Source organism: Ixodes scapularis, unplaced genomic scaffold, assembly GCF_016920785.2.
Source record: "Ixodes scapularis isolate PalLabHiFi unplaced genomic scaffold, ASM1692078v2 PGA_scaffold9__187_contigs__length_104089568, whole genome shotgun sequence".
Taxonomy (NCBI): Eukaryota; Metazoa; Arthropoda; class Arachnida; order Ixodida; family Ixodidae; genus Ixodes; species Ixodes scapularis.
This window is the reverse complement of record NW_024609884.1, coordinates 27,716,031-27,742,385: the sequence shown is the minus strand read 5'-3', so window position 1 is coordinate 27,742,385 and position 26,355 is coordinate 27,716,031. Positions and strand designations below refer to the sequence as shown.

The following is a 26,355-nucleotide window of genomic DNA, read 5'->3' as shown; positions in this document are numbered from 1 at the left end:
TATGTCTCCCTGGCCATATAACTCACCTGTACAGACAGCATTAGTGCAGCTATCACTTTTAGAGCGCAGCTCTTAGGCGCCCGTTCCCGGCTTGAGCAGCGTCGCCGTTGCCGTCAACGTAACCGCGAGTAACCCTAAAAACCCTCACGAGGGTTACAAGGGTTAGTTACCCTCAAAAGGGTTACCCTCACAAGGGTTATGAGAGTTACTCTCACGAGGGTTATGAGTTACCCTCACAAGGGTCACGAGAGTTACCCTCACAAGGTCACTAGGGTTACCCTCACGAGGGTCACGATGGTTACCCAGGTCACGTGACCCCCCCCCCCCCCCCCCCCGGGTCACGTGACCCCTCCCCGAGGCCACGTGACCGCCCCCCCCCCCCCCCCCCCCCCCCCCGAGGCCATGCGACCCCCCCGTTGATGTCATCGCTACTAATGACGTTATCAGTGACGTCACCGGCCTCCACATCGTCATCGCCACTGGTGACGTCATCAGTGACGTACCGGCCTCCACATCGTCATCGCCACTGGTGACGTCACCGGCCTCCGCATCATCATCAGCACTGATGACATCATCAGTGACGTAACTGATGACGTCACCGGCATCCGCATCGTCATCATCACTGATGACGTCATCGTCACGTGACTCCAGGTCGCGTGACACCCCAAGGTAACGTGACACCCCCCTCCCCCCCCGCCACCCGAGGTCGCTTGACCCACCCCCCAGTACCCTTCCCTCCTCCTGAAGAGCTGCGCTCTAATTCGGCGTCAAAACGGCTTTCACTTTTTTTTTTAAAACAAATCTGTAAAACCCACAAAAAACACCCTAAGCTAAACAAAATGAGGTTAAAATTTGTTCAAAGATGTTTCAATTTATGGTAGTTCTGATATGAGTAAAATAGAAACTTGAAGAGCCACTCAGGTTGCAACAGGACTCCCAATCAACTACAGAGGCTTCAGCTTCCATGTTAATTTTTCAACGGGAGTTGGCCCGTTACATGTTATAGCTTCATGAAACATGTGGACGTTTGCAACGAGCTGTGCAGTTGCAATTTCCCCATGCTTAGTTTACGGAAATACATATTTTGTGTTTACTTCCCTTATATTGACAGCAGCACCCTGTCCTACAAAAACAGCGGTCATTTAGCTGCTTTTATGTGAGGATTATTTGTTGCTGGGCATAGGCTTGGGCAAAGAAAAAAAGAAAGAAAACAATTGTTTGACAATTAAGAGATTCATTTGATGAAACTATATTAGCATTTCTATCGCATTCAATTCAATGATCACGTGGCCTTGGCTTTCTTCCATCGTCGCTCCTGGATACGGACAGCCATATAACTCGTGGAAAGAACCACATCCACTGCCAGAGCGGCAACTTTTCAAGGCGGCGCGGAGCCTGCTCGTCTCTGGCTCTGCGCCAGCTGTGCAAAGCTCGTATTGGTCCGAAGCGCTGACGTCAGCCATGCGTCACCCTCTCCCTCTCCCCACCTTTGTGGTGAGACAGTGAACCTGTAAACACGATACCTCCTCACCACCCCTCTCTCCTAGCGACGTCATGCATGGCGCTGATAAACAGCCGCACAGACTGACACCGGCGGGTTTTCGTAAAAACGAGCGTTTGAAAGTTAAGGCATTAAAAAAACTAAGCCACTGCCAACAAGTGTAATTTTATTTCTTTGCAAAAAAAAAAAAAAAAAAAAAGAAACTCCCGCTTGCTGCAGCACTGCGCTTCCGACTAGTGAGTTCAAAAATACCTTTGTCCGTAGAAAATTACAGGGACAAAGAGAGAAACCCATGTGTGATCACAGGATGCTTCGGTACTGAAGCTGCAAGCCAGAGGGGTGCCATCCGGTCTCAGATGCACAAATATTTTGGCCGTTGCAGGGAGTGCGCAGTAGCCGTGCACGGCCTCAGGAAGCAGTTTGAGAGGAAACAGATGCACCGTCCTGCATGGGACGTCACAGTGGCCTCAGCGAGGGATAGCACAGATACTCTTTCAGCTTCCGGGGAAGGGGCAGCGTCCGCACAGCACAGCTTGAGATGTGCTGCAGGATGGCATCACGGCACGCACTCTGTAACGATGCCACCACTGCAAAACAAAGGACAGGATCATCACAAGACGAGTAGACACACAAGTGGGCAAAAATTCTGCCGCCTCCTGCCCCCGATCATGTAATGTTTACAAATGTTTTAAAAATTTGATTCTCAATTCGTTTTTCTTTTTTCTGCAGTATGGCACAAGTGTTTGCCGCCATGAATGTGGCTCCCTCTCGTCTAGACAATTCCTTGGGGGTCTCATTTTTTTTAAGGAATGTGTTCCGTATTTGAAGGCTGGCTATGTAGAGGCTTTGAGATCAACAAAGACTTGCAACGGCTTCTACAAATGCGCCCAGTTGATAAAAAATATGAAAAGAACTTTGTTCCATTTAGAGTATTGATGCATATACTGCACCTAGCTATATTAAGTAATCACATCACAACCACAGCATGGGAGATGAATCTCTGTTGAATATTTGGCCTTTAAGCTAAGAATGTAGTGCAAAGGTAAAAAAATAGCAGGGGGGAGGCTTATAGGGCTTCAGCACCCTCCCCCCCTTTCGCCCCACCCTGCCCCTTTCGCCCCGCCCCGCCCCGCCCCGCCCCGCCCCGCCCCGCCCCGCCCCCCTCCCTGAAATCCAGCCGACCCTATAATATACACATGCACTTTGGCCCGCCTTCCCCCCTCCGCACCCCAAGTCATGAACATCACAGCCATCGCAGCCACCTCAGCCGCCCGCTCGCCCCCCCGCCCCGCCCCCCCCCCCCCACCCCACGAAGAAAAAAAACTCAACGCAAAAGTAAGCATCAACTTAAGAGACCAGAAAATGTCCAACGACAGGGAAAAAAACTGAAACAATAGAGGTGTCGGTGTACTATACGGAGACCAAGTCATCTGCTTCTTGCACAGGAGTTGCAGTGACGTCAAAAACCAAGCTCTCGTTGGCTCTGAGTGAAGAATAGTGGGTAGACCTCAAAGAAAGCTGCCTTGAGGTCTACCCACTATCCTTCAATCAGAGCCAATCAGAGCTGGGCATTCTGACACCACCACAACCCCTGCAAAAGAAGCAGATGAACTTGCACACAGCATAGATATGGGATTGGCAATGGAGAGTTTGCAGCTTTAGTGATGCATGTCCATTTGGAAATAGAAAGCAAGTGATTTTCCCTGCCATTCTGAATTGCAGTTGAGCATACTTGAGTATTTTCAATGGCATACTGAAAGCATACACTAGCACGAATAAGTACCAACCCAAAGCAATACAGGAGCTGCATACATGCAATTGGGAATCATAAAAAGGATCAACTTCATACTTCAGCAATGCTCTCGATTGTCCAATGAAAAATCTACCCATGTTGCTTCACTGAGGTCCAATGTGACCAAAGAGGGTGTAGGAACAAATGGTCCCGGAACTAATGATCCCGGTACAAATGATTCCGGAACAAATGGTCCCGGAACAAATGGTCCCGGAACAAATGGTCCCGGAACAAATGGTCCCGGAACAAATGGTCCCAGAACAAGTGGTCCCGGAACAAGTGGTCCTGGAACAAGTGGACCCGGAATAAATGGTCCTGGAACAAATGGTCCCAGAACTAATGGTCCCAAGTCCAAGGTAGAAAAAAATAGTCCCGTAAGAAGACTGCTTTGAAACTAAGATATACCATGCAATATACTTCATCCGTTATGCAATCAGTGATTTCCTAGTGGAATGAAAGATCTCGTCTATATTTTGAGGCTGGTTGCTTCGAAGAAAGTGGTTGGGTACTGAACTTAATTTTATTCGAAATAGTCAGAATATTTTCGAAATGAATATTGTCCAACAATTATCTCGTAACTGTTAATTTAGTGACCTTATACAATATTATGAGTTATTACTATATTCATATAAGGGGCTTTAGAATATTTGTGATATCAGTAGGCTCTTTTGAAACAAAAAAAATGAGTACTCCTAGTCGGGTCCATATCGCATGAGTGATTGATGTTTTAACGAACAGCGACATTCGAGCGAATGGACGTTTCAGCAAATAAAGGGGGCGCGTGTTAACCCACCCACCCCGCGCTGAGCTTACGCCTCTTTGCGGCGACAGTCTGCGGCGGCTCATTACAAAAATGTGAACCCACTTGGCCCACCTGTAAACGCCGCTTCATGGCGGCCGACTATTCGCTAAAGTGTCATTCGGTGAAACATGGGCGTTCGCTAAAACGTCATTCGATCAAGTGAGTGCCTCCCCCTAGGGTCATGCTGTTAAGCCATGAAACTCGAATCACTCCCATCTCACCATGACGCATGGTGGTAGCACACACGAGCGGAGCTTGATACCTTTATAAGTGCATCAGGTTTCCATAGTGCAAAACATTTCTGAGCTTCCCAGAAAAAATATAAAAACCAGTCGAGTTTGTGCAACCGGCAGCCTCGAAATTCGGAGAGTATTATTGGATTTTATCGGATTTATCCGAAAATGCAGAAGCCACATTGGCGATATTTATCCGAGACCATTTTTTCCTAGTTTGTACTTGGGACCATTAGTTGCGGGACCATTTATTCTGGAACCATTTGTTCCGGGACCATGGGATCCGTTTCCCGACCAAAGAGTATTGCAATTTAGGGACTGGCCGCCATTTCTTGGGGGGAGGGGGTTGGGGTGGGATGCTAAAATCTACAAGTGCCTGCATGCATGCCTGCCTGCCTGCCCCTGCCCCAGCCAGTCCCCAACAGGGACTGCCTGCCCCTGTTGGTGCCACTGCCAATGGCAATGGCACCAACACTAAATCCAGCTAAAGAAATATTTGATATAAGTGCGTTTTATTTTTCCTCATCTAGCATACGTATACACCCGGATATTATTTTTTTTTTTTTTTTTCATAAGCAACACTGCGAAATTAAGGTAAGAATTTTGAATATTTTGAAATCAAACAAAAATAAACTCCTATAAACTCCGAATTTTTGGAAAAAAAAATAAACTCCGAAGAACACCCTCCAAATTTGACGAAAAATAAACTCCAAAAACACGGAATCCTACCTATAGACCATAAAATATGGCAAGTTCTTTTGCACCAGATATTTTAAATGTGTAAGGGAAAAAGTCAACTGAATGTGTTGACCACAGACAAATTACTGTATTTACTCGAGTAATAGCCACGCTATTTATGAACAAGGCCTTAACGTCTACTTTCCTGCAAAGCACATATACAGCCAATCATCGCGTTGTGCATAAATAACAGCAAAAAAGTAGATTGAGAACACGAGTCTCCATACAAATGCAATCTTCACAGATGGTATCTTCACGCGAAGACGTTATCTCTGTCCTATAAACAGCTAAAATCATGCTGTCGATCGCGCTTATAGGTAATCCGCGTGCTCCGCGGAAAAGCAAACTCTCAGGTTTTCTTTATAAACAATGCGGCTATAACTTGAGTAAATACGGTAATCACTAACATGGAAAAATTCGTAATGGTTATTGCAATACGAATTACTAACAGGCATACCTCCATAGAGTTGCACAATGCGGACATGCTTGGTGGTGCCGTAGACGTCGACAACGGCGTAAAGTGGAGCGTCACGGTGAGGAATGTCGGTGGCATACAGCTGATCTTCCCCATTGATGATGAAGTGCATGTCAGCTGACTGACCCCTTGTCACATACATAACTCCAATGCGACTGCCTACATCCGTAGGAAGAATGCTGGACCTGGGAATTGCAAGCATAAACTTTAGTGAGAAGGTCAAACAATATTTGTAGGTTGTGACAGTCCGTTTGAACCTTACAACTAGGGGGCAGTTGCATTAGATCACTGCAAATGACTTCAACTGCGTCTCCTACAACTGAAAGGTTGCACACCGTTAGATCACACAAAAAATGACAGCCACAACTCTCAACTTCTGAGTAACAATACTCAAAGAAGCAGTCACACTAAAGTCAAGCATCTTAATATCACCCTATAAAAGCATGCAACATATAGCCACAGCTGGGTGATTTCAGACAACAGTAACTGAATAAAACACATTAACTTTACAAAACTGGAAGTCAGAATCCCTTCCCATGTCGGGCACTGCGCCACGAAGACTAAAAAAAAATGGGCTCCATTAAGGGGCTATATATCCTCCCTCGGTCCCATTATGCACCATGTTTCTAATGGCGATAAATTCACACGTGGCTCCAACATCACGCTGCAGCGGTGGTGCTGCTGTTGGCCCCACGTATGCAAAGACGCTTCATATCACATACATCTGGTTTCTGTATGTGCGCAGTGCCCACACCCGTTGTCGGCAAATGCGGACTTGTTTGTAAAAAGGGTTGTTGGTCTACGTGGGCATAAAACGGGTCTAGGACTTTTCGGTGTAGGGCGTTTCGGTGTAGGACATTCTGGCGTGAACTTTTCGGTGCACAGACTTTTCGATGTGGAACTTTTCGGTGCGCGGATATTTCGATCCATGGACTTTTCGGTGCAAGGACATTTCAGTGCACGGACATCTCAGTGCATGGCCAATCAAAATCACGAGTTTTTTAAGTTTTCTCTAAACGCAATAAGCACTATTTTAGCTAGAAAATTATTTTTCACACTTCATAATTTTCTAGAGTTGGTCATCCATTTACGGTCACTTACTGATATACAACCTAAGTGATTTTATTAGGCGCAGTACCATCCTGCGCAAGGATTGGAGACGTTGGACGTTATGGTTCATTTGCTAGAGTATCTTTTCCAATGTATGGACTAGATGAATCATATCATGTTTGCGCGTTGGTTCGATAGAGGCGTTTATTACACCAGGCGCGGGCGTGCGCCACACCATTTTGAAGGTATGTTTTTCGCCTAAGCATGTGGTTGTGTTGCGGCGAAGCGAGCCAGGAGATCGCGGTGTCAGCTCCGCGGGTATTGCTTCTCCGCAGTGCACCGATGTTCGAAAAGAAGCGTACTCAAGGGGGCTAGCCCGCCCCAGAGCATATGTAGAGTTTGGTCAATGGGAGGCGCGGGCTGAGTCAGGGCGTACGGCAGACTCGGAAAGAGGGCCTGACATGCTCTCTTGACCAACCAGAAGCCGAAAAGAATCCCCTAGCGGTGGTAGCGAGAAACAGTTCTGATCAAAGGTCTATGTTCGTATATGGTTTTAATAAGAGCGTAAGAGAAGTGTAGTGGCTCTTTGTGGTTGAAAATAGGGTGCACGTGTTGTTTTGACCATGATCATGCAGAAAGACGTAAGAAACGAATGCGCCGCTCAACTCTGTTTTGCGCGGACAGTGTGTGACCGCTCGGACGGCCGATTCCCGGCCCTCGGCGTTTGGCGTACGGATTATGTCGATCGTTCCGCTAGTCGCACTCTTCCACGATCATTTTGGATGAGCGTGACTGAAACATCACGAGTTTCATATTTTCAGCCATTGAGAGTTACTCCAATGGAGTTATCAGGTTTGATTCTCGCGACCACCGCCAGGGTATTATTTCCGGCTTCTGGTTGGTCACATTCGAATATCTGAAGACGCCCTGGAACACGGCCAGCCCGCTTTCGACCAATGGCGCCTCCTCATTTGTCTCCTATACTTCCCAACGAATGGCCAAACTCTCTACATATACGGCTCTGGCCTGCCCCAATTAACATTTCGACAAGTGTGAATATCGCACCTCATTTTGAAGCGAATATCAAATAGCATATTATATGAAACTACTATTTGATAATTCGAATATTCGCGCAGTCCTACTCTTCGCACATAGCACTTGGCCATCCGAAGAAAATAACAACCGTACATACTTCCTTAATTTTCAGTGGCATCGCCGCCTACAAACGCCCATATAAGCAGCTTGGAACGTCTTCAGCCCTTGAGTAAGTACGGGATCAGCCGAACCATGCGGACCACTCATTTTGTCATCTTGCTCGTACAGATTTCGGCCCTCCAATTTCCGGTGTCTGAGTCCTTGCCCAGCCGTGACGCCGCCGTTCTCGTGAGCGGCTCCTCGGATCATCGTGTTGGATTGCCTCGACATCGGCAGGCTGCCACCTATCTGTGGGATAATCTGCAAGCGATCTCTCCTTGTTCCCTTGACATCAACCGAGCATCGTCGGCGACACTGTCAGCTAGCACATCTGCGCCGCCTACAAATGCCCCTATAAGCAGCTTGGAACGTCTTCAGCCCTTGAGTCAGCATGGGATCAGCCGAACCATGCCGACCACTCATTTTGTCATTTTGCTCGTACAGATTTCGGCCCTCCAATTTCCGGTGCCTGAGTCCCTGCCCAGCCATGACGCCGCCGTTCTCGTGAGCGGTTCCTTGGATCATCGTGTTGGATTGCCTCGACATCGGCAGGCTGTCACCTATCTGTGGGATAATCTGCAAGCAATCTCTCCTTGTTCCCTCGACATCAACTGAGCATCGTCAGCGACACTGTCATCTAGCACATCTGCGCCGCCTACAAACGCCCATATAAGCAGCTTGGAACGTCTTCAGCCCTTGAGTGAGCACGGGATCAGCCGAACCATGCGGACCACTCATTTTGTCATCTTGCTCGTACAAATTTCGGCCCTCCAATTTCCGGTGCCCGAGTCCCTGCCCAGCCGTGACACCGCCGTTCTCGTGAGCGGTTCCTCGGATCATCGTGTTGGATTGTCTCGACATCGGCAGGCTGCCACCTATCTGTGGGATAATCTGCAAGCGATCTCTCCTTGTTCCCTTGACATCAACCGAGCATCGTCAGCGACACTGTCAGCTAGCACATCTGCGCCGCCTACAAACGCCCATATAAGCAGCTTGGAACGTCTTCAGCCCTTGAGTCAGCATGGGATCAGCCGAACCATGCCGACCACTCATTTTGTCATCTTGCTCGTACAGATTTCGGCCCTCCAGTTTCCGGTGCCCGAGTCCCTGCCCAGCCGTGACACCGCCGTCCTCGTGAGCGGTTCCTCGGATCATCGTGTTGGATTGTCTCGACATCGGCAGGCTGCCACCTATCTGTGGGATAATTGGCAAGCGATCTCTCCTTGTTCCCTTGACATCAACCAAGCATCGTCAGCGACACTGTCATCTAGCACATCTGCGCCGCCTACAAACGCCCATATAAGCAGCTTGGAACGTCTTCAGCCCTTGAGTGAGCACGGGATCAGCCGAACCATGCCGACCACTCATTTTGTCATCTTGCTCGTACAGATTTCGGCCCTCCAGTTTCCGGTGCCTGAGTCCCTGCCCAGCCGTGACACCGCCGTTCTCGTGAGCGGTTCCTCGGATCATTGTGTTGGATTGCCTCGACATCGGTAGGCTGCCACCTATCTGTGGGATAATCTGCAAGCGATCTCTCCTTGTTCCCTCGACATCAACCGAGCATCGTCAGCGACACTGTCATCTAGCACATCTGCACCGCCTACAAACGCCCATATAAGCAGCTTGGAACGTCTTCAGCCCTTGAGTGAGCACGGGATCAGCCGAACCATGCGGACCACTCATTTTGTCATCTTGCTCGTACAGATTTCGGCCCTCCAGTTTCTGGTGCCTGAGTCCCTGCCCAGCCGTGACGCCGCCGTTCTCGTGAGCGGTTCCTCGGATCATCGTGTTGGATTGCCTCGACATCGGCAGGCTGCCACCTATCTGTGGGATAATCTGCAAGCGATCTCTCGTTGTTCCCTCGACATCAACCGAGCATCGTCAACGACACTGTCATCTAGCACATCTGCGCCGCCTACAAACGCCCATATAAGCAGCTTGGAACGTCTTCAGCCCTTGAGCGAGCACGGGATCAGCCGAACCATGCGAACCACTCATTTTTTCATCTTGCTCAAACAGGTTGGTCCACCTCCCTCGTTATACGCTAAAAAAACAAGCGATATATGGTTATTGCTGTTTCCATGCTCACAAGTGTTTCAAAAAACTGTTTGTGACTCAGTTGATGTGGTGTACCTTCTACTAAAAACTTCCGGAGACGTAGAATCTAATCCCAGACCGATGAACGAGATGCACTCAATGCTGACAGTCGTTAACGAGCGCTCCCTTAGGATGGATCAGGCTCAATCGGGTATAATTGCTACACTTAACGAAGTCAAACAAAGTCAAGAATCTATCAAGGGGGCCATAACGTATCACAGGTCTGTTACTCATCCTCTTATCATGACAATAATGTATTTGTCATTGCGGTGTCGTGCCCTCGACAAGTGTATGAGCGTGTCTGCCTTGTTCGAAATAGTGTCGTGGGTTATTTGAAGAAACTTTTATTGTTGTGCGGTGACATAGAAACAAATCCGGGCCCTGTTTCTGATTCCAGTGCAAATACGGATCTAATCTTGCCTATGCTCACCAAACTGAACGCAGGACAACAAACAATACTGAATGAAATTAAGTCCCTACAGCAAAGGCAGGATCAGACAGACAAAGCGTTGGGTGCTCTTAAAGCTCAAATACAAGAAATCAAGCAGGAGTGTGCTGGCTTAAAAGAGGTTAAAGAAGAGGTTGTGAAGGTTTTAGCCAGAACTGAGTAAAACTCTGCTAGCCTAGACTTGCTAACACAAAGATGCGAGTACCTCGAAAACCAGTCGAGAAGAAATAACCTTCTGCTCTACAATATCCCCGATGTCCCCGGTGAATCCTGGAAACAATCGGAAGAGAAAGCTATTAACTTCTGTGAAACCAGGCTGGGTGTCTGTCTTTCACCCCCAGCTATAGAACGCGCGCACAGAATAGGGCCCTACCGCGGAAATTCAGCAAACCCCCGTCCGGTCATCATCAAATTTAATTCTTACAAAGATAGAGAACTAATACCATCAAAAGCGCCGGCACTCAAGGGAACAATATTTCGCCTTAGCGAAGACTTATCACCAGACACTCGTGCAGCTAGAAAAGCGCTGATATCATTTGCGAAAAACCAGGGGAGTGAATTTAAGCTGCGTCACGATAAGCTTTTTATTGGAAGAAGTCAATACAGGTTCGACAAACTTTCAAACACTGTCCTGCTTACTCAGACATAACAACCAACCAATAGGCATATTAATACAAATCGCTCTACGTCCATCTCATTCCTAGTAGCAAACGCAAGGAGCATTTATCGTAAACAAGATGATTTATATTCTCTTATGCATTCATGTTCTGCTGACGTTGTTGTACTAACTGAATCATGGTTAAACTCCGAGATACCGAATTCCGAGCTAAGCGCGCTGGCCTCTTACTACATATTCAGGAACGACAGGCAGGGAAAGAAGGGTGGGGGAGTACTTATTGCTGTGATAAATTCATTAAATGTCCTTCAGTCTGGCATTGCCCCTAATATTGAAGTTGTTTGGGTTCGAATAAGTACTCCTACTGCTCATCTTCTTGTGGTAGCTTGTTATAAACCACCAGGAGCTACTAACTTCCCATCCTTACTAAACGACCATTTAGAAACCTTAGTTAACCATTTCCCAATGGATACAATCGTACTAGCTGGCGACTTCAACTACCCGGACATCGAGTGGCCTACAGTACCTGCATACGGAACACCTTTTTACGGGTCGTCTTTGTCCACTTCAAGCCGGGAATTCGTTAATATAACCACCGCCTTTTCCTTATCACAAGTGGTAAATCAGCCAACACGAGGCACAGCTGTCCTTGATCTCTTTTTTACTACTAACACTGAACTTGTAAGCGCAATTACATATTTAGAGCCGCTTAGTGACCACATCCCAATTAACGTTGTACTTTCAATTCCAATATTACGACGGCTGACCTTTAAGAAAACGATTTTTAGTTACCCGCGTGCAAACATAGATGTAATTCACCAATATATGTCTAATTTTGCCACTACATTTTTTCGAGGGTTTCAAAGTAGAAATGTCGAAGAGAACTGGAGACTGGTTAAAGGGGCTCTTATTGAGTCGTTAAACAGATTTGTGCCCAGGGTCTGCATTGCATCCAGTTCCCAGCAGCCCTGGTTTTCTGCTAAGCACACAAAGCTCCTTAGGAAAAAGAAACGCCTCTTCAGACTCGCCAAATCAACAGGGTCTCCAGATACTTGGATCAGATATCGCGAGAGTGCCTCACAATATAAGTACCAGATAAAAAACTCCAAGCATAAGTATTTTGATTGCGATCTCCAAAATCTACTCATAACAAACCCTCAAAAGTTCTGGTTAGCGATTCGGCCCCCCCAAGACAGATTACCTTCCAAGTTTATTGATCCCGACGGGAATGATCTAACCGAATTAGAAGCATGTGAAGCCATGAACCTAGCTTTCTGTAGTGTTTTCACAGAGGAAGAATTCCCATTACCTATGCCCATTTGACCCCATGAAGTTGTTCATGAAATGGCCAAATTCGACGTTTCACCAGCCGGCATTGAAAAACTAATAAATGATCTTCCATTCAATTCCGCCCCTGGGCCCAATGGTATTTCAAATAAACTACTTAAGCTAACCAAAGAAGTGTCATGTGTTTTATTATCCAGTTTATTCAATCAGTCGTTGTACTCCTGTGACATACCAGTCGACTGGAGACACGCTAAAGTAACCCCAGTTTTCAAAAACGGTTCTAAAATGTGTATAACAAATTACAGACCTATTTCGTTAACGAGTGTACCTAGTAAACTGATGAAGCATGTCATATATTCACAAATAATGAATCACTTGTCTTCCAATAATCTATTGTTTGCAAACCAGCACGGTTTTCGACGGTCTCTCTCATGTGAATCGCAACTTTTTGAATTAACTACAGATATTTATGAAAGCCTACATGCCAAGACGGATATTCATGCCATCTTCATTGATTTTTCAAAAGCCTTCGATAAAGTTCCCCACTGTCACTTGCTTCAAAAACTTCACTCTTTTCATATCGACAGAGGCGTTATAAATTGGATCGAATCATTTCTAACATCTAAAACACAGTATGTTTCTCTTCATGAACAGTCTTCTACGACCATGCAAGTAAGATCAGGTGTACCGCAGGGAACCATGCTGCTGCGACCGTTATTATTTCTGATTTATGTTAATGATTTGTCTCTCTGTATTAACTCGACTCTAAGATTGTTTGCAGATGATTGTGTGATGTACTCTAGAATTCATAATGTAAATGACTGTAGCACTTTGCAAAATGACCTTGTCAAGATCGAGTCTTGGTGTGGAAAATGGCAGATGGAGATTAATGTTCAAAAAACTAAGTTCATGGTCTTTAGAACTAAACGTGTTCCGACAAAATCTAATTATACTCTTTTCAACAACCACATAAAGCAAGTGATGCACTATAAGTACCTCGGAGTTTTCCTAAGCAGTAATCTTTCTTGGGAATATCATGTTAACCATATATCAGCCAAAGCTAACAAATCGCTCGGTTTTCTCCGACGTTCCCTCTACCTCGCATCTCAAAAAACTAAACTAACAGCTTATACCGCTCTAATACGACCCATTCTGGAATATGCTTCAGCCATCTGGAACCCTCACCAAGTCTTCTTAGAAAAAGAATTAGAGTCAATTCAAAATAAAGCAGCTCGTTTCATTTTGCGAAACTACAACTTCCCAGTAAGTGTAACCTCTCTAAAATCATCTCTACAGCTTCCTCTTTTGAAAGACCGTAGAATGTTAAACAGACTGAAATTGCTTCACAAACTTTTTTATCACTCTCCATCTCGTAAGTCAATCTATTGTAAACCTGCTCCTTTTATCTCACGCCGACTTGACCACCCCTGCAAATTACACCTTGACATTCCCAGAACTAACCTTTACAAGTTCTCGCCTCTTCAGCTTGCTATAAGTGACTGGAACCAACTACCCGAAGCCATTGTCACAATAATAGACCCACAGAAATTCGCCGATAATGTTGCCGTTCATCTCCATCTGTGATAATTTTCTTGTTTTATATTACTAGCGTTCTTTTGTTTTGACACTGTCCTGCCAAATGTCCCCCCCTTTTTAATACCCCTCGTGGGTCTTAAGGGGAACCAATAAATGAAATGAAATGAAATAACGGAAATAAAAACGAGACTGAACGAGGTTGAAAATAAAACTGCTGCAGTCCCTAATCTTCAGCTTGAAGTAACCATAGCGCGAAGCTTGGTGGAAGAGGTGCAAAAAGAGAACATAGTCCTAAGAACATGCCTAGATGATGCTGAAGATCGTTCACGCCGTGATAATTTGTTTTTTTTTTCGAGATGGCCAACACAATATCTGAAACATGGGCGCAGAGAGAACAAACAATTCTGAACATATTTAGACAGTCGCTTAATCTACAAGTATCAGACGAAGCTATTGTTCGGGCCCATAGAACCAGCACGTTCTGTCAGAACAAATGCCGCCCAGTCATCGTCAAATTCGCGTCTTACAAATTGAAAGACAACATTCTTCTCTCAAGGGCCCTCCTGAAAGCAAAACAAATAACAGTAAGCGAAGACTATTCAATTAGGACACGTATCGCACGAAAAAACTAATCGATTTCGCGAAAGAAAAAGGCGGCACTTTTAAGCTTCGACATAACAGAATTCACATTAACAATAAATGCTATGCTTTTGATCTGACCACCGAAAATGTGTACGAGGTTGGTCCCTCTACTACGCTGGTTGTTACTGTCCCACATCATTCCCTGCCCGCTAATGACTCATCTCAGCCATCAACATCGCAATAACAGGCCGCGAGGGGTAGAGTGTCTCTTTCACCTGTCTCTGATGTATCGGTACTTTTTACAAATATTAGACGCCTCAATAAAAAGCGAGATGACTTGTGTTCTATTGTTGATTCAACATCTGCTGATGTTGTTGTTTTAACAGAAACTTGGCTCACTGGGAGGGTGCGTGATTGCATACTTTTTTATGGACCTAAAAAGTACAATATTTACAGGAACGATCGGCAAGATAGGTGTGGTGGGGGCGTTTTAGTTGCAATTGCAAGTCACATTGATTCTTTTTGTTTAAACATAGCTAGCGATTTAGAAATAGTTTGGGTATGTCTTGGTACTAATCACATGAAGTGGATCATGGGAGTTTGCTATAGGCCGCCCTCATGCTCATCACCTTTTATTAAAGCTTTGCAGGACTCCATAAATCTGGTCGTCATTCGCTTTCCCAGTTCGCCAATGTTTCTGTTGGGAGATTTTAATTATCCTGATATTGTGTGGACAGGTAATAACCCACCAACAGGCACACCCTCATCTGCCTCATCTGAATGCAATGATTTTGTTAGTCTCTGTTTAGATTTTTGTTTCACGCAATTAGTTACTCAACCAACCAGAGTGACCCCATTGACGGCGAATGTATTGGATCTTGCTCTCGCAACTCATCCTGAACTCGTTTCACCCATCTCCTATCTTCCAGGGCTTAGTGATCATTCCATATTGCATTTTAATGTAAAAGTAGCAGTACCAAAACCCTCAACTGATGCAAAGCAAATTCGAGATTACGCCAAAGCTAACTTTGATCAAATTAATCTTGACCTTGCAACTTTCCTCAATGAATATTTATCACTCTTCTCAAGTCGCTCAGTAGAAAAAAACCGGAACTTTTTCAAAACCGAAGTTAATAAACTAGGTAACAAATCAGTGCATTCCCTTAAGAAGAGTTATCGAAAACTCTCAGTCACCCTGGTTCACCAGAGCCTTAAAACACTTATCAAACAAAAAAAGTGTCTATTTCGCGCCGCAAAATTATCCACGTGCGGGCACCGTTGGCTGCGTTATCGTGCTGCTGCTGAAGTGTACAAAAAAGCAATTGATAACGCCAAACTAGAATTCATGACTCATAGCCTACCCGCAATGTTGATCAACAATCCTAGACAATTCTGGAATACAATAAACAAAAAGACGCAGTCATCTATCACACTAAAAGCCGCAAATGGTGATTGTATAGCGAGCGACGAGTGTTTAAATTTATTAAATAGTACTTTTGCAGATTCATTCTCTACTGATAACATGCACGATTTCCCTTCGCTAGAGAGTGCCGATTACTTGCCCATGGATCCTCTTTTTCTTGATTACCTTGGTGTCGTTCGTATCATAGATAAACTCAAACTGTCATCTTCAGCAGGAGTGGACGGTATTAATTCTAAGTTTTTAAAAAACACTAAACAATACTCCTCAATTATTTTAACAAAATTATTTGAACAATCTATACAAGACACTGTTCTCCCATCAGACTGGAAGGTAGGGAAGGTAATACCCATTCACAAGGCTGGACATAAACATTCCCCTCTTAATTATCGTCCGATCTCAATAACCAGCATTCCTTGCAAACTTCTTGAACATATCATTTTTTCTCACCTCGTCAAATTCTTAGAGTCTAACAACTTCTTCAACAATGCCCCCCCAACACGGTTTTCGAAAAACATTTTCATGCGAGACCCAACTATCTTTCACGAATGACCTACATCACATTCTGGACCGAGGATCCCAGGCGGACTGGATTTTCCTGGTTTTTCACAATCTTCTGCTTCTAAAACTTTCCAAACTTAACATAGACAATAACGTTCTCGCATGGATACAGTCTTTTTTAACTCAACGGTCTCAATTTGTCACTGTGAATAACAATAGCTCCTCTTTTGTCAAAGTTGCGTCAGGGGTTCCGCAAGGGACAGTCTTAGGGCCGTTGCTATTCTTAATTTATATTAACGACCTCCCCACTAATATCTCTTCATCCATGTCTCTGTTCGCGGACGACTGTGTACTTTACCGTGAGATTCTCAATCATAATGACACCTGTATATTCCAATCAGACATTAATGCTATTTACCGTTGGTCTGACTCGTGGTCCATGAAGCTTAACACTAACAAATGCAAGGTCATGCGTGTGTCTCGCCAGTCTCAAGACTGTCCTAACTATTTCCTTAATAATGCTCATCTAAAACCGGTATCTTCATACAAATATTTAGGCGTACATACAGCTTCTAACCTTTCATGGAAAACACATATTCAGCATACTTCAGCTAACGCTAACCGCATGTTAGGTTACATCAAGCGAAATTTTTCATTAGCCCCTGTCTCACTGAAATTGACTCTCTACAAAGTTTTAATTCGTCCCAAGTTAGAATATGCAGCTTCTGTCTAGGATCCCGGACTAGTCACTCTTGTATCTACATTGGAAGCCGTTCAGAACAGATCTGCTCGTTTCATCCTCACAAACTATCACCGCACCGCTAGAGTCACCTCTATGAAAACAACTCTCCCATTAACACCTTTATCACTACGTCGTAAAATTTGTCTTTCCCTATTCCATAAAATGTATCACCATAATTCTTTCCTGCGCGACAAAATAATTGCTCGGCCTGTCTATGTTTCCTCCCGTCTTGATCATCAACATAAGGTGGGCATTCCTAACTCTATCACAACCACGCTTTATTCATCTTTCGTTCCCCGTACATCCCAGGAGTGGAACCACCTTCCCCGGTCGATCGCCATTATCATGGACTCTGAGCTCTTTAAAAGTACAATAACTAATTACTTTATTACTGAGTGTGTCTAATATGTATTAGGTATGTTATTTGCATTAACCTTCTTGTTGCTTTCCCCCTCTGTAATGCCTTCGGGCCCTGAGGGTATAATAAATGAAATGACCTTCAAGGTCAGCGATTCCACTGGTTCGACACTGACAGGGTGCTTGACTCTAGGCAAGATTATGTGCCCAATGAGTGTCTAAGGACGGAAAGGTTTGATGAAAATAGTCCTTGCTAATGGTACGTTTACACCCGAGAAGAAATCCACTGCCGCGGGAGCAAATCCACTCCCGGCGGCGGCGGCAACGAGCGGATTGCGTTTACATCTATTTCCTTCGAGCGGCGGCGGCGGCGCCGGCTGCGGCCCAGCTGTTCTCGCAACATCCCGTCAAATATGACGAGGAGGCGCGAGAGTTCTCACATCGACTGTCTCTCCCGGGCAATCCCAGGTGTTGCAGCTCGCGGAAGAACGCCTACTCATGACGTAGGCAGTGTCGCGCTGCACAAGAATGCCACTTCCGGTCAGCGAAACGCCTCGTTCGGCGGCAAAAATATATCCCAAACCTATACGCCTCGCCGCCGTGTTTTCCGCCCAGCGTTTCGCCCTAGCGGCAAAAGCTGAGCGGATTCGTTGGTGGATCCGCAAGTGTAAACGTACCATAAGACAAAATTTCCAGAAATTGGTGTTTTTCAATTCTTAACCCTTTCGCAGTTGTTTTCTTCCCCCCCCCCCCCCCCCCGAAAAATGTGACTCGGTTGCTAAGGTTTTTTTTCTCATTTTTTTTACAGCGAAGCTGTTAAGGGCTAGGTTCCCCAGGATCGTGTCCGGTATCAAACGCCTGTCGACAAAAACCTACCTGGACAGCTACCGCCATCTATAAGCGACGGCGGCAAGCACACAACCAGTCTCGTTGCCACCGTCGCTCGTAGATGGCGGCAACCTTCCCAGCTATCATAGAAGAATGGATAGTTTGGTGTGTTGTGGGAATTCATCGTAGGAAACAGCACGAAAAACAGACGAGGACTAAGAAGAAGCACACGTAGTGAGCGCAGCGCTCGTCACGTGTGTTACTTCGTCCTTGTCTGTTTTGCGCACTGTTTGTTACGCTCTTATCAGTTTCGGTTTGGACTTAGGAGGGGTCGGCTGTGCGCCCTTTCAGGGAAAGAAGACTGGCTGCGGAAGGAGTGGCGATGTACGAAACAGCGCGAATGGGTCCGGAACCGTCGCAAAAGCGCTGTCGCCTCGACTTCCACTGCGTCGAGCGCTTCAAATTCCCTTGTCAAAGAAGAGTACATCGCTCGCCTGGAAGCCTCCGCCGAGAACAGAACCAGCGATGTAAAGGGTGCCGGCGGGCCAACGCCACGGACGACGATCGTGCCACTGAGGCCAAGCGCAAGCGCGAGGCCCGGCGATGACTGCACTATACGCCGGCTGAACAGTTCCCAGGCGCGACGGCGAGGTTCTGGAGGGAGTTTGTGAATTACCCGTTTGGCGTCGCGTGCGTCGTGTGCGACTGACTCTGGTTTGCCAGAGACGTATCCATGATCGGCGCCGTGTCGGACGAGAAGAAACGGGAAACGGGCGCGTGCGTGTTGTGGCTGTGTATCGAGTACAGCTCCGCTGGTCTTCCTTCTTCACGAGAGTGAAAAGGCTGAACGTTTTTTGCTTTTTTTAAAGGGATATTACAATGAAAGAGTAAATGCGCAGTTATTTTTTTAACTATCTAGCAGGAGCACGTATAGTGCTTGCAACTTGTCACCTTTCTTCCATTTTGTTTTATTTTGGCACATACACTTCCATGAGATTCTGGTAGTCTCAAACTCCCAACCGGAGGTACTTTAGAGCCTCTCCGGGATGATGAGCTGTCATTCTCTGAATTCCAATTTTGAGAAGCGTATCAAGAGCTGGCGCTCAGACTGCCACTACTGCAAGAGCAGCCGACATGTAAAGCGACCATTGCCTGCCTATCCCGTGCATGGAGCGTCCAATTTCCACACTATAAATAGCCCCTGCAAAGTAAAACAGGGTGCATTTATAGTTCCCCAAAGACATAACAGACAGTAGCTCGTCCCTGGGTGTGCACAGTTTTCGCATTTAGGCGAGAACTTACAAATGTGCAAACGCCACCGTACATGCATGGCGGCGACCGCCGAACGTCAATAAATTTTGCATTTCTAACACTGGCGGACGTTTTTCTTTCTTAAAACCGGAAAGTTTGCAGTCTACCGCAATATCCCAAGTCATCGCCCGCTTCCCTGCCAGCTGAAATTCATAAGAAAAGTCGGGTAGGCCATGTCTTGGTGGATAAACACGAAAAGTTTAGAAAAAGCTAAAAAAACAACAAAAAAAACCCCAATTTTTTGTACATATTAAGCGCGGCTGCACGAGCAATACATTAAACTCAAAACTTGAAGTAGTTTCACTGTTTTATGCAAGAAGTGCCCATGAAAAAATGTTTCACTATTGCAAAGTGCGTTGCTTGCATACGCGCAATGAACACAACACATCGGCATACAACGCAAACGCTCATTCCCTGAAAACATGTTTCTAACACCGCTATAATCTCTACGTTAGATAATAATAATAATTAAAAATAACGACCAACAAGATGCACGAAAGAGTGAGCGAACAGGCGAAAGAAGCAACGAAGAGTGATGATAGGGAAGTGGGAAAGCTGAGGATCGAGGTGGCAAAATACTTTGGCGTCGGGCCCAGTTGGCCCCACGTGAATCACAAGGAGTAAGCTCTTGTGCAACTTTCTTGTTTGATGCATTTGTGCATCCGTGCGCAGCATGTTATCAGAGCGGATTGAGGCAGCGTAGCTCCGTGGCGTGGCATCACGAACACGAAGCTCGAAATGGGACGCTTTACAAATGTCCATGTGCGGCATTCCAGCAAATCTCTAGTTACCCATTGGCTTTGTATCAAACACTGCAAACTAAGGAGTTTTCGTAGATCGCAATTCACCCCTCCACTAACCGCTCTGCAACGAAGAAGCCGCTACTGTGCCTGCGTGCCGATTAGGGAGTTTTCCTTAATACTAATCGTGGTCGCGACGTTCCGGGAGAAAGAGAGGTTCGCAGTTACCTTATTTCAGTGGAGACAGACTTTGACCTTACACTCCCTGGTTACATTCAAGGATATGGGGCGCCTGCTCACCTCGTGATTTATGAATGGGTTACTAATTGTGTTATCTTTCGGACTTTTTTTTCTTCTTTTGTCCAAACAAACATTTTGGTAAGCAAAACAAGTTTCCTTCTGCTATCTTCAATGTTTTACTTTGTCACGCACGTCCTCCAACCGTAAGGCCCGCGGCTGCGTCATTTGGGCAGGATGAATGTTCGCGGAACGTGAAGTTTGTGTTGGGGTATTTGTAGGGGTGGGCGATCACTCCCAGTTTTTTTTTTGGAAATCAATATTTGTCCAAAGAGTGGGGTGGACGATGACTCGGGATATTACAGTAGTTAAGATATATGTTGTAGTTAAGATATGTTGTATGTCTTGGAACATGTGTGGAGTATTTGAGTGACAAAAGAAAGAATGCCGAGTTTATAGTTTCCACTGTGGCAATGAAGAACAGCAAGAAAACAATGACAGATTACTTTTAGTTAGCTATGCGAATAAACCACACACATGCACATAAACAAACTTGCATTCCCGGAGAATGGCCAAGTCTAGGAAGGGTTCCTCAGCTATCAATCAAACAGATCAGGGTTCCTTGAGATAAAAGAGTTTGAAGACCCCTGCCCCAAGTAGTTTTTCTGCGATGGACAGGTTAGCGAAAAATGTGCACCAGCAGGTTGGTTTTGGACATCACTGGAAGTATAAACACGAGGACGGATGAGGCGACACATTTTGTGTCGTTGTGTTCATACATTAAGTAATGTCTAAAGGCAACCAATGTGCTCACCTTTTACTTAGTAGGTTGTTTTTGAATTGTCCTGGAAGATATTTCTGGCCACCACTATTTCCTCAGGGTGCTAAGCACAAGTCAGTGTCTCAAAACTGTTACAGAATTTAACTGACATACAGAGCTCAGTGTCACCTTACCTCCAACTTCTCTCCCCACCTTACCGTAAATCGCCAGCACAGCTGCAGGTTGTAGCAAAAGACAAAAAAATACTATATACTACTTTTCATCTTTATTTCGGGGACAGAAAGCACTCCAATGTCAAATGGTGTTGCATAGCTTTAGCGTGTGAGGTTGGCACGCGCGAGATTAGCATGGCATTGGTTCATGCAACGTGGAATGCCAATGCAGTTAATGCAGCCCAGCTGCAGCCATAGAGGCAGTCTTGAAACGGGAAGCAGACCAGTACAAAAACCCTTCGTGAGAAGAACTGGTAAAGGTGTGGATCGATCGACAAGTTCTAAATGAGCTGTGGAGCCTGTGGGTGGTAGTCAGGGTAAAATAAAATAACCCAGCAAGACAGGGAACGAGATGCACATTTTTTTTTTCAAGGGAAGCATGTGTCATCCCCCGTCCTGGTTGTTTATTCTTCCTTCGTACCCTAAAGAGTTCTCGCTCGTTACAAATCTGAAACGTCAGTTTTTCAAAATGTATGCTTGGTGCAATATTATGACAGAGTTCTCTCACCGTAGAAGAGTGTCGTTGATGCTTTCTTATAAGTAAAAATGGACTTCCAACTTGTAGCCAAAGGCCAACCCTGGTAAAATGAGCTAATTGCAGAGCTCACTTAGACACGCAGGTATCAGCATCCAAAAACAGTTTGTGGTCTTGTTTCCGGTGCTCCTGAAGCTCAGAGGGTCACTAATTGACTATAAGCGACAGCACAATAGACCTTACGATGGTGAGCTAGTAAAGTGTCAAGTGAGGAAAAATGGCAAGGAAAAAAAACGAGATGGGGTAGGTTCCTCCTTTCTAATTGCAAGTAGGCCTTTAGGCAAATAACCTTACTTTGCTTTGAACAACGGAGGAAAAGGAGAGGCTAGCAAAGATAAAAACCACAAACTGATGACTATAGTCACTGGTTTGACATGAGGTATGCATATGTACTCACTTTCCATTCTCTCCACCATGAAACGAAGCCCCATCACCGGAAAAGCCTCCACTGCCTTCATCAGTGTCAGCAGGAGCTAAGGCACCTGCCCGGGGCCGCTTGATAGGGAGCAGCATGCTTCGTGGAATGACACCCCGGCTCGTGTAGATTTGCTCTCCAGTGCCTGAGGACGAGCAAGAGAAACAAGGTCATTCCCTTTTTCTGTTCCAAGCAAGGTCATTCCCTTTTTCTTTTCCAAGTTTCCCGAGCACACAAACGAAAAGACAGCAGAATAAGGTCAAGCTATGTGTAGGAACGTCCGACCAGTACAATGTCTGCTTGTGAACAGACTTATTCTGAAAAGTGTCCTTCGACCTTCTTTTCTACCCTGTGGCGTACCGCAACAGGATTCCCCTCAAAAATCAAGCACGGTGGTAAGCTTGGATTCTGAAAGAAAGAGAAAAAAAATTGGCATTTCATTCTGGAGTATTGTGCATGATTAGCTCTTTCACCAAGAAGGAAAAAATGAAGGGCAATCTGGTCGAAGTGTTGTTAAAGGGACAATGAAGGCAATTTCGGAGATCTTTCTGGCGATTGAACTGGGTTCCAGGCACGTCTCAGGCCACGTTGCCCAAATTTCAGCCGAAACCGGCGCTTGTGTGCCGCGCAAATCAGTCGCGGTAATAATCGTACCGGGATCGACTGGGGCGACGCCCCGAGAGTTGCGGGAGAAGCCAGGAGAAGCGGAGCTCACGTGACCGATGCAGGGCTAAGGTGCGCGACATCACAAGAGACGCGTCAGCGATTGGTCGAAACGAGAAACGTGCCCTCGGTCACGTTTTGGTTCGCGATTTTTAGAAATACTGTTCTAATTTCCGCTTGAATAACCATCAAAAGTATAAATCGGATCGGAAATGATTACTAAACCGTAAATAAAGCAGCATCATTGTTTTTTTCTTTGCAACGCTGGACGCGAAACCGGCAACGAGCAACTATGGGCCAACAAAATAAAATTAAAAAAGAACACGGTACTCGAAAGATTTTGCAAACTGGTAGCTGTAGATGGCTGTTCTAACGGTCGGCTGAAGACCAGTATTCGTTTGGGCGACGCCAGTTTTCACGTGTGGGTTGCTGTTCGTGTTCTTTGACGACGAAAACAGGACTTCCTCGGAGGAACCGGATCCCGGAACGGTGGGATCGCTGCCGCTTTCCCTTCGGCATCTCCCCCGCGTCCGTCCTTCGGCATGCGGGCCGCTCGTTACCGGCTGGGCGGTCTCCGTCGGGTGATGGCAGAGGCCGCCACACACGTACTCCCGTTCCGTTGGTGTTCGGTCACTGAACGGGAGCTCGAACTCGCTCGCGAGAGCGGCATTCGTCCATGTTGACAGAGTCGGCGCAACGACCGTGCCACCGCGCTGCTATAACCCACCGCGGTAACCAGAGTCTTGATCTCCTAAATACTACCGATACCGACTATTCACACTTGACGTCACTCCCTACGTCACCTCCGTTTTCGGAGGCCCAGAAACGAGACTGGAGATGGTCCAGTTTCGGTTTCTTTACTTCTTTCGTAGGCACATAAATACGTGTCATAAATGTCTTCAAAAAATTGGGCGGCATGCTATGTTCCAAAGAAGCATTAAAACACCATTTAAAAAAATTAAATAAAATTGTCTTCATTGTCCCTTTAAAGAGCCATAAGGACATCTATTTGTCACTTGGCTGTTTGCAGGTACCACAGCACTGACCCAGGTCCACGACTAAGTCAAAGCATACCCTATATACTTCTCACCTGGAAGGTGATGTTGAGGTCACATTTTAAAAGTGCCACAAAACATGCTTGATGGGTCGAGCGGGAATAAGTGGTGCTGTAGCACCACTTGTTCCCGCTCGCCAGGTCTGATGAGGTTGCCAGGTCTGATGCGGTTGGCCGCTATAACTTCTTGGGGACCGTTGATCTCCAGTGTGAAAGTCTTAACAGTACGTGCAAGGACCTAGTAGGGGCCGTCATAAAGTGGAGAGACCCCTTTTGATGCCTTCCTTGCGTAAAAAATCATGACCGCAAGTGGTGAGCTCCTGGCTTGTGAAAACATTTTGGTGCGTTGGTTCACAGGGTGATACAGGTAGCAAACGAAGCATACCTAACACTTAGTAATTCATTGAGACCAGGTACGTAGGCAGGGGGGAGGCTTATGGGGCCCGGGCCCCCCTCGAAATCTTCCATTTTGCTGGGACCTCCTCTCCCCCCTCCCCTTCATACAGCATTTTGTCATGGGTGGGCCCCCCCCCCTTACCAAGCACAGAGGAGGGGCTGTCCGGCCGCTGGTAGGGAGACGCCCCCTGGTGCTCAGAGTCCAGTTCCGAGTTGTGGATGGCGAAGACCCACGAGTGGCCCATGTTGGCCAGGTCTGGCAGGGCGTACTGGGGCAGGGGGAAACGGGCCGCCGGGTCATGCTGGGTCAGGCCCAGCCGCATGTGGCCGCTCCACCCCCGCTCGTTCTGCTCAATCTCCACCAGGAAGATCTCGCCAGGAAGCAGGGGCTGCTCCGAGAAGGCCAGCGCGTGTGCAAAGCTTGCCTTGCGGTAGGCCACCATGTTATTCTCGCACAGGATGAGGTTGCGGCCATGGTAGCTGTGGAAGCGGGTGGCCGGCATGGCAGGACTGCCGCCACTCACGGCATCCTCTCTCGCCACCTGGGAGGGAAAGAAGGTAGCTCACCAGAAGGCTGCTGAGATCATCTTGATGCAAAAAAATAAATAAAAAAGATTGCTCTTTCAGTTTGAATGAGTGTGCTTTATGGTGAACATTGGTGCACCTAGCTGCGGGTGATATCAGAAAACCACCTTCAGACACTGCTGGAACCAGTCGTTAAATGAGCCTGTAGGCATCATGCACGACGTGTGGCCACCGTTTGTCCATTTGCATTCCTTTCAACCATGAGAGCAGGCCCCTAGACAAAAAGGCGAGAACTTATCCCGCCACTGAAATGCCTAAATCGCTACAAGCAGTAAGAATAATAGCGTTGCATTTTATTGACAAGAACTCAAATACATGATATTTCGAGAGCCAAAGTGGGACAACTGCCCATAATCCATTTTACGGTATTAATTTCTTCAACAAGGTTACTTCGATGGGGAATACATTTCTAGACGGTCAACTGACACGCAATATTCTGTGTTCCACGGAACGATTCAGGGCCGTACGAGCGAGCATCACTACTCCGTAGTCTTGCTATATATGTACCTTGCAATCAACTCTTGAGCCGTGTGGTCAAATGCCGTCTGATCTTGTAGTCGTGCTGCGGTTATGAAAAAATTGAGCACATGATGATGTGTGCGCTTGACTGCACCTTTGCCATGCCATGACAATCAACTACTATGAACTTCCCCAGAGTTTTACGCGACGGAAGGCTATCACTGGAACATCTTACGCAGATGAACGCTGACAACAATCAAAAAGGCTCCAGAATCGTACCTGAATATTGTAGCGAACCACCATTACACTAGGAGTTGGCAAACTGTAGTTGTCGAAGGTTAATCCGCGTTGGCTGTATAGTTACGCTCGTATGAAGCTTATCAGCCAACAGGGCGTATCATTGTGGAAACCTCCTGAAGGCTGTCACGTCAATCACGAGCCCATGCAAAACGCGCCGAGGGACGAACCTTGCCTTGAACTTTCTGCGTCACGGGGCCCAGCGATAAATTGAAGTTGCTCCTCGACAGGAGCAGTTGTTGATGGTCTCGCTGCGCATACAGGACTTTGTCCAAACACTGCTCGGTTCGCGCCCTCTTCCTTGCGAGATGAAAACGCCGATCGCACTCTGTCAACAGAAATGTAATCGCACAACGAACCGAAGCTGTCGATGAAAATAGGACGTGAGCTCTAGGTCCGGACGCTCTCCCTCCATTGCAGATAGCTGCCGCTGGCTGCCGCTGCCGCGGCTGCGCGCAGCAACAAATGAGT

General features: G+C 46.4%; 1 protein-coding gene across 4 annotated transcripts; it reads right to left on the bottom strand.

Annotated features, from left to right (window-relative positions):
• Positions 1–1,650: 1,650 nt before the first annotated feature.
• On the bottom strand, positions 1,651–26,355 carry LOC8023336 (neuralized-like protein 2). 4 transcript variants are annotated; one of them, XM_029980122.3, is made up of 5 exons: positions 26,244–26,355; positions 24,686–25,085; positions 22,413–22,575; positions 5,524–5,726; positions 1,651–2,088 (listed from the first exon to the last, which is right to left on the bottom strand). In XM_029980122.3, the coding sequence occupies exons 2-5, from the start codon at positions 25,044–25,046 to the stop codon at positions 1,958–1,960; spliced, it is 858 nt and encodes a 285-aa protein (XP_029835982.1). In that variant the 5' UTR covers positions 25,047–25,085; positions 26,244–26,355; the 3' UTR covers positions 1,651–1,957. The 4 variants fall into 4 exon arrangements, with proteins under 4 accessions (XP_029835982.1, XP_042143065.1, XP_029835980.1 ...); XM_042287131.1 differs by having other exon boundaries at positions 26,055–26,347; XM_029980120.4 differs by lacking the exon at positions 26,244–26,355 and adding an exon at positions 26,060–26,182.

Excerpts from the sequence above, each read along its gene's own strand:
- LOC8023336 (XM_029980118.3), bottom strand. The coding sequence starts at position 25,890 with ATGGTGGTTCGCTACAATATTCAG. Across the intron at positions 5,727-22,412 it reads CATGGTGGAGAGAATGGAAA|GTCCAGCATTCTTCCTACGG; the intron begins GTGAGTACATAT and ends TGCAATTCCCAG. Across the intron at positions 2,089-5,523 it reads CATTGTGCAACTCTATGGAG|TGGTGGCATCGTTACAGAGT; the intron begins GTATGCCTGTTA and ends TTTGTTTTGCAG.